At 40.0% G+C, this 8,742-nt stretch overlaps 1 protein-coding gene across 1 annotated transcript; it reads right to left on the bottom strand.

Annotated features, from left to right (window-relative positions):
* Positions 1-7,064: 7,064 nt before the first annotated feature.
* On the bottom strand, positions 7,065-7,691 carry LOC142177380 (secreted RxLR effector protein 161-like). The gene has a single exon (XM_075245862.1). It carries the CDS (start codon positions 7,689-7,691, stop codon positions 7,065-7,067), a length of 627 nt encoding a protein of 208 aa, XP_075101963.1.
* Between the last annotated feature and the right edge of the window lie 1,051 nt (positions 7,692-8,742).

Here is an 8,742-nt window from a genome sequence, read left to right as displayed (position 1 = left end):
GCCGAAATGAAACAAATCTTCCAATTTTGCGGGCAGTGCTAGTTGCCTCTATCATGGCCGGGTACCCAATCAATATGGGTGTCGTGATGTCGGCCAACATGTCTGTGGTCGCCAGGCAAGGTGACACCTTCTACTCTTATACCAACACTATCACTGAGTACCTTAAGGATGTGGGGGTGGAGCCGAGGGATTTTGATACCATGGTGCGGGTGAAGAAGCCCTTCTCATGATATTCTTTGATGGGTGGTGGAAACCCAAAGAAAAAGGATCAACCCTCTACTACTGCAGGCCGATCTGATGAGCCCGTCGAGGTAGTTGCTGAGGCAGTTGACATGCCATCTACTTCAGCAGAGCCTTCTGATGGTGTAGCAGCTATGCCTCCACCTCCCTCTTCAGGTCCTTCAGCATCAGTGCCTTGCACATCGGCTTTGAAGCCGGTGCCTATGCTTTCTGCTCTACTATCTACGATGCGAGTCTCCCATACTTTAGCAAGCCTCAACAACTGGATGCAGACAGCTACTGCAAAGCTATTTGACTTATCCAATGCTATTGCAGCACAGTCATCCACTACGGCACCCCAGATTCCTCCGACAGCGGAGGATACATTGAAGAAGATCTTGGAGAACCAGGCCACCATCATGGACACCTTGGTAGCACATGGAGCAGTGATTGAGGAGCTGGGGAAGCAGGTAAAGAAAATAAAGAAATCCCACTCGTCCAGGAAATCAGTTGACAGGCTGAGGAGAGAGGTGACCAAGATAGCAGCAGTTGGTGATCTTTCATTTGATATGCTCATGAGGTCAGACCCACCAGCACCAGCAGATCCAACAGCACCATCAGCTCTAGTGGCACCAGCTGGCCAGTCTGAGGAGCCAGACCTAGCTGCCGACACTGCTCAAGGCAGTGCGCCAGATGTTCACCAACCCAGTTACTCCCAGAGCCGATGATGATGAGATCCAGTTAGAGAAGACTAAGGGTGGTGACGCTGCTAAGGATACGGAGATGTCCAAGGCCACATAGGTAGTCTTTTTCACTCTTACCCATTCTTTATTCTTGTTTTGATTAAGCATTGGGGAAAATGCATATTTTTATTCGGGTGGGTGGAGTTATTTGCTATTTAGATGACTTTTAGACATTTGGTTTGCAATAACTGATAATATTCTCTTCTTTCTCTTTATTCTCTTTATTCTGTATATATATATATATTCTCTATGTTCTCTCTTGATGTATATATTCTCTCTTTTTTCCTCTCTCATTATGTATATTCATTATGCTTTTAGTAGTTTGCTTTTTAGCTTCTTTATTCTGTTTTCTTGTTAGTCTATGTTTAATCTAGTAGCTTCTTCTTAATTTTGTAGCTGCTTTTTATGTTTTAGTGACCAATAAACCTTTGGTTTTCTTAATGCCACGGTTTTTTCCAAAGGTAATTTTTGTGTGAACCGGGTGACTCTTCCCAACGATGGATGGTGTGACAACCTTCTTAAGAGTTTGAGTCAGTTTTTGGTGTTTAGGTAAGAATAGTAGTAATAATGAATAAAAAGACCTAATTGAGTCAGGCTCGAAGAGTCAAACATGCTTCACTTGGTACCAACACACTTAACTACGTGTTTATGGTTAAAAATAAGTTTTTTGGAATAGCTCTAGTTAGTGTGACCTTGTGACTCTTGTGTTGACTTAGGCAATCATCGAGTGGTTTAGTCGAATCATAGTGATTTTCAATCTTGAATATGGTCGTTGTCGGCCCTCGACTCTATCCGTTTTCACAATCCAGCTGCATGAGAGGTGAGACGTTGTTGCTGCAAGTTCAAGTACCCGTGCAAATGGTCTAGAACTTGCCCCAAATGTGTTTCTAGGCAAAATTTAAGTTTTGCTTGGCTTGAGAAGTGATTGTAGGATCTCCTTGACCCGTTTGAAATTTTCCATAGCCCACCAAAGTTGTTATCTCTAGTCAACCCAATTGAGCCTAAAACCTTTCTCATTTGATCACCGCATTACAAGCCTTTACCCATTTTGTTGTGACCCTTTCTTGGCACCCGAGCTTTGCTTAACACTCTTGTGAAATAATTGGCTAAAAACGTAAGTTTGGGAGAGAGACGAGGAGTTTGAAAAAAGGTATCAACGCAAAAGAGAAAAGAAATGAAGAGAAAGAAAGGCAAGAAAAATAAAGAACAAAAACAAAAATGCAAAAAAAATGAATAAGTTGAAAAGTTGAAGGGATTCAAAGAAAAGTAATGATGCAAAGCATGGAAAAAGCAAAGAAGGAGAAAATAAATAATATGGCCGAGAAAGAGTGATGTTAAGTCTCTCTAGTTTCCCTAAGGAAAAGAAAATGTCTCAAAGAGATAGCAAAAGCATGAGCCGATAAAAGAAAATGGAGTGCTTAAGGAAAGATGAACTTGTTCTATCATAGCTTATCCAACCTTATTCTAAAAGCATTCATTGTATCCCGAAAAAGCCCTACGTGATTTCAAGCCGAGTAAGCTTACATTAGTGGTGATTTACATGAGGGGCAAGCCTATGGTACTTAAAGCCGTACTTGCGACATTCTTTTGAGAGAGATGAGTGAACCTTTCACAAATCTTTGAATTGAGTGCTATATTCTTAAGTGAGATAGGCAAAAGGAGAGTAGAGGAGGAGGAGTTTGGGATTCACAATGACCTACATGAAAGAGCAAGCTTCCTTAATGAATAAAGTCAACTCTTGATACTTAAGTGTCACATTAGAACAATTCGTGCTTAAAAGTTTAACTTGTTGCCTTGTTGATAATTCATAAGTGTCGTGGGTAATTGCCGGTCTCAATTGATGTGTGATGGATTCGCCTTTGATTAGCTGGAATGGCTCTTAACTTGTTGAGGGGGGAATTACCTTATTTTCTTGAGGACAAGCAAAAGCTTACGTTTGGGGGAGTTGATAAGTGGGTATTTTGACTACTTATTAGCGCCTTTTTGCTTTCGTTTTAGTCCAAAAGCGCTTAATTGTGTTCTCAAAAACTGATAAAATATACTTAATTGCAGGAATATTGGAAGATGAGCTTCAAAGATGAAATCCACTTCAAGAAGGAGTAATCTGAACTTAAGGACAAAAACAGATAAAAGCTCAAAGTGTGGTCCGCAAAATACCATCTGCGGCCATAGGTCATGAAGAAATTCCATCAGAGAAGATTGCAAGATGCGGACCGCACATGAAATTGTGCGGCCGCAAAAACTGGGTAAAACCCAAAGTTCAGAGAACCTGCATCTTAAGTTCAACAAGAGTGCGGACCGCACAATTATTGTGCGGCTGCAGAAGAACAGTTATACGGCCGCAACCACATTTGTGCGTACCGCAGAAGAGCATGATGCGGCCGCAGACATATTTGTGATGTCCGCAGAAAGAAAGAAGTGTGACCACAGTTCAGAATTGTGCGACCGCGGGTTTCCAATCCTGTTAGGCTGAAGCAAAGTGCGGACCGCATATGGAATTGTGCGGCCGCAGAACCTCTGAATGGGCATTTTTGTCTGAAAATTCCAGCATTGTATAAATAGAATAGTTTCATTTTTTAGGTTAATTTTTGACATCAGCTGCTACAGTAGACATTTCTTTTACTCTTTTTGGTAGTTTTTGCTATTTTGAGATTTTTAAATATTGATTTCATTATTTTAATTAGCAATATGGGTTTAATTATCATTTCTTCTTCTATTTCTTCTATCTTGAGCATGAGTAGCTAGATTTTCACTAGGGTTGTGACCCAACCCTAGAGTGTAATCTTAATGGGTGTTTGATTTATTACTTGTTTATGGTTGTGTGTTTATTATTTAGCTTTGTTCTTGCTTTTAATTGTAGAATTAATGATTGCAAATATTAGTTCATGCCTATTTGACTTGGTCTCTACTTAAGAAAGAGAGACTTAGTCTAGGACTACTTGGCTAACAAGAAATTGGGTAAATCGAGAGATTGATAGTACCAATTAAAGGGTTGAACCTAGAGATAGTAAAATCCGACTTGAGCTTTGTATCAACCATTTTGTTCAATACCCATTTGGACTTGAGAAATCCAAATTGGACAAAATCACTCTCTGACCGAGAGGTATTGAGTGGGTACTCGAGTGTTGATAGCTATAATACACCCCGACTAATAAAATAAGCTTTAAAGCTTACAAACCGTTAGGCAGGCACCTAGGTGAAGGTCATAGCCCTAGGCCTTTTACATTATTTGAAAAACAACAACAAAAACACTTTCGTAGTTTCAATTATTAGTTTGAAATTTTGGTTTAAATTAGACCTAGAAACAACCCAAGTTTGTGGAAGTGAAATTTGAGATATTTCAAGCTCATACACTATAATATATACCCCTAAGTCCCCTTCATAGTTGCCTGTGGAAAATTGACCCCGACTCCTTGTTGGGTATTACTGTTGCATCGACCGTTTCATAACCTTAAATAGAGGTGTGATTTGGACGAGATCAAATTTTCCCAAGGGGACTTTGAAAAGGTTAAAAACCTTAGTGATCAAGAACCCATAGGGCATACTATGATTACCATCCTTGAAGTCTGCCACTTTCTTCATATGCTCTATCATGAGACCAGGCAGATTGATAGTGGTGTTGGCATCCAACACTTCCATGAGGAATAAGTCTGCTTTTGAAGTAATGCAATGCCTTTCTGCATGGGGAAGCAAGACTATATTCACCATCTCAAACAAAAGTTGATACACTGGAAAGAGGGCCTTCTTGTGCACCCGTTCCCCTGGCTGCACAGCATCATCCTTCAGAATGGCACTTCTGAAATTGGGAGAACAAGTCCCCTCAAGCATATGTTCCCCAACACAACCCCGTCTATCACAAAATCTACTCTGTTGACCTTCAAGCATATGTTATCATCTTCCACTGTGAATATGTCTGTGTAGAAACTACGCACCTCTTCCTCATACACCTTAGAGCTCTCATTGGTGAACAAGTGTGTCCACTTTTGAAACTCACAAATATCAACCAGTTGACGCATTCTTGTCATGTCAAGAATGTCAAGGGTAAATTTTCTGCCCCACAGTACCCTCTGTTTTTTCAGGTTTTCTCTATTTTCATCCTTGGCCACACTTACTTTGGCCTTCTTGGAGGAACCAGGTTCCTCGTTGTCACCAACCTTCATTTTCACAAACTTTCTCACACTTTTCTCTTTCTTTGCAGACTTCTCAAACAATTTCTCACCAGACTTCTCAAACAAACTTTCACCAGACTTTTCAGACACCTTTTCACCAGACTTTTCTACCTCAACATTTTCCACTTCCACAGCTTTCACATATGGCTCTCTCCTGGGATTTGGAATCACAGGTTTTTTAGAGGACTTACGAATTAAGGAAGCAGGTTACTCATTCACCTCTTCATTGTCAACATCAACAACAAGTGCTGGAGTCACTTCTTCCTCATTCACCAGCTTTCCCCTTTTCACCAGCCTCCCTATTTTCTTCCGTTCTTTATTTTTCTTCAGAACAGATTCAAAGGCTTCCTTCTTTTGCAGCCCGGTAGTAGGTCTTTTAGGAGTGGGCTCTTTGGGAACTGCCCTTCTACTCCAAGCCGAAAAGAAGCTTGCTACAGACACATTGTCATAGTCATCCTCACTGCTTTCATTTTCCTCTTTAGATAAAGATCTCATCTCAGGAAAGAGAATGGTTAACAGCTCAGCATCAAAGTGAGGAGAAAGAGCATGATCAGTACTAACTTAGGGATCTTTTGAGGATCAAGGATTTTTATCCTAAGTAGGAGCAAAGGGATCCTCTTGGGATGAGGGATCAGGTCCCTCATTTGGTTCCCTAGTAGTACTGATATGTGCCAAATTTTCAGATGGCACCATTTCCTTACCCTCATCCTTATGACTTTCACCTTCCCCCTGAGATCCAATGGTCTCATTTTCACGCTTATACCCACCAACCAAACCTCCCTCTGCAGTGATTAGTAACATGTTCTCAATGGCTTCTTGTTCATTCATCCCCAAGGTAGAATCAGAGGATACAAGAGGAACATTACCTGTAGGATTGGCAATATTCAGATCAAAGCTTGGAACGGGCGCTACTGAGTCTTCACTACTACGAACTACACTATGTTGGGCTTTAGAAATCTCCCCAACTTTCTGACTAGAAACTTCCTGACCCTCGTCTTTGTCTACTATTTCGCCTTCTGCCATTTTTTCCTGCGAGGCATAAGATGAGGTTGCAGCAACGAATCTTTTGGGGTTCTGAGTCTTACGAATGCAGTGAGAACAAGAACTCGATTGGGTTGGAGAGGAAGTAGTAGGTGGTTGCTGGTCTGGTATGGGGTTTTAACTGGGTGACTAAGGGGACTCGGACTTTCATTCATGTGATTCATGAGACGAAGACACAGTGGGAACTACACTGGAGACATTTGAAACTTCTGGATCTTGAGACATAGTGAAGATTTGAAGTGAGGACACGAGAGTAAGAGTGTTTGCTTTAAGATAGAAAAGGGAATTTTGGTTTTGATGTGGATAGTGAGGAAAGAGACAACGTTTGGGGGTTATTTAGAGGAAGTGAGGGACCGGTTACAAGATGGGTATGAATCACTGGGTAGACGGATCGTTTGGTAACAGGTGTGACGTTTGAGTTCTAAAGAGATGACACAGAAAGACTGAATTTTTTTTAATGACGTGGCACTTTTATAGCCGTTAAAAATATGCATGAAAGTACAAGGGAACTACTAACCTTAGTCAAGGAAACCGGGTTCTCTGACTTAGTTTTGTAAATGTGAGCCTCATCCTTTTACCAAGATGCAATGTCATTAGTTTCTTGTTTGCTTTGTAGTTGCCATGTGTATCTACCTGTAACGGTATGGAGATGAGTTAGAACTTGCCAGAAAACACTTTTAAGATATTTTACCTATTCATTCTTTCATAGCTAATCATTGAGAGACCTGGTGCTCAGTTTAATTTTATCAACCCAAATGCCAATTGATTCTTTTCAAAGTGCTCTCTGCTCAGTGCTTTGATGAAGATATCTACTACTTGGTCTTCTGTTTTGCAGAACTTCATGCAGATAAGACCTTTTTCAACATTGTCTCTGAGAAAATGATGTCGTACATCAATGTGCTTTGTGAACCGGGTTCATTGCCATGTTGAGAGCACTTGGATTATCACACAGTAATGGCACGCAATCAGAAAATGCACCAAAGTCCTCCAGTTGCTGCTTGATCCACAGCAATTGAGTACAGCAAGAGGAAGCTGCCACATACTCAGCTTCTGCAGTTGAAAGAGCCACAGAGTTTTGTTTCTTTGTACCCCATGAAATCAAATATGATCCCAGAAAATATGCCATGCCAAATGCACTTTTCCTATCCACCAGATAACTAGTATAATCAGCATCAGCATACCCAATTAAGTCAAAATTGCCCCCTGAAGGATAGTAGAGAACCAAGTCTTGCATTCCTTTAAGATACCTTAGAATCCTCTTGGCAGCTTTAAGATGAGATTCCTTTGGACTGGATTGAAATCTAGCACATAATCCCACACTGAATACAATATCAGGTCTACTAGTTGTGAGATACAAGAGTGAACTAATGATGCCTCTGTACATGGTTCTGTTCATAGGAGAACCAGGTTCATCCAAGTCCAGACAGGTGGCAGTGGCAATAGAAGGATCAATGATTTTTGAACTTTCTATCTCAAATCTCTTCAGGAGCTCTTTAATGTACTTCTGTTGGCTTATCATCGCTCCCTTAGGAGTTTACTTAACTTGCATTGTAACCTAGGAATTAAACTCTTAATCCCTCACTCACTTGTAATAACTCTATTACAAGCCTCTTTGTAATAACTCTATTACAAAGCTCACAACTCGACTAACTCTAGCCAAGACACAAACACAAGGTTTATGATTTTACAAATGGTTTCTCACACAATGCTTCTAACTAAACTAAGTAGGAATTACATATGGATCACTTTAACAAAAGTACAACACAGCTAAGGACATATAATAACACTGTGCTGAAAGCTGGTCCTTCGTTCTGGACCTAGTTTCACTACAAGAAATCAGCCTTATTGTGGCGACCAAAGTCGCTACAAAATCCCTGCAAGTCACTGCTACATCTTATCAGCGGCGACATTTGTGTTGCTACAAGCAAAACCGTAACTAAAAGATATTTTGCAGCGACATAGTTGCCACAATAGGTGAAAAAACCCGCTACAAAAATGGTTTCACAAGAATAAATATTTAGTTGGGTCGCCACTGCTATTCACCTTTAGCGGCGACTATTATCGCTGCCAAAACATTATTTTTAGTGGCAAGTTAATGTCGCCACTATAAATGAGTGTTATCAGCGACTCTTGTCGCCACGAAATAATAAACCATGAAAGACACAATAACTTTCTGTAGCGACTAAAGTCGCTGCAAAAGAAATAAACTAACAGTGGCAACTTTAACATCACAACAATTATTAATATTTGTAACAAAATAATGTCGCCACTAAAATTTATTTTCTCAAAAACTATAATGACCAAAATTATATACATTTCCAGTAGGAACCTACTTCTCTAAATTTTAATATCTGGACATTTATATCAATTGACTACCAATATTAAAAGAAACCAATAATATTTTAAATACACTAAATGAATTTCTCAAACCGAATATTATAAATATTTTCATTACTAAAAAGTCAATTACATATATACTACACGACACTTCATTGTGCATTGTAATTCTACGCATATACGTATTCCAAAAAAGATAAAATATTAAGTGCCTTGTAACTGCTCCTTAGTCG

Source organism: Nicotiana tabacum, chromosome 23 (assembly GCF_000715075.1).
Source record: "Nicotiana tabacum cultivar K326 chromosome 23, ASM71507v2, whole genome shotgun sequence".
Taxonomy (NCBI): domain Eukaryota; kingdom Viridiplantae; phylum Streptophyta; class Magnoliopsida; order Solanales; family Solanaceae; genus Nicotiana; species Nicotiana tabacum.
Note: the sequence above shows the minus strand (reverse complement) of the source record. Positions and strands in the feature narration are given on the sequence as shown.

Excerpts from the sequence above, each read along its gene's own strand:
- LOC142177380 (XM_075245862.1), bottom strand. The coding sequence starts at position 7,691 with ATGATAAGCCAACAGAAGTACATTAAAGAGCTCCTGAAGAGATTTGAG.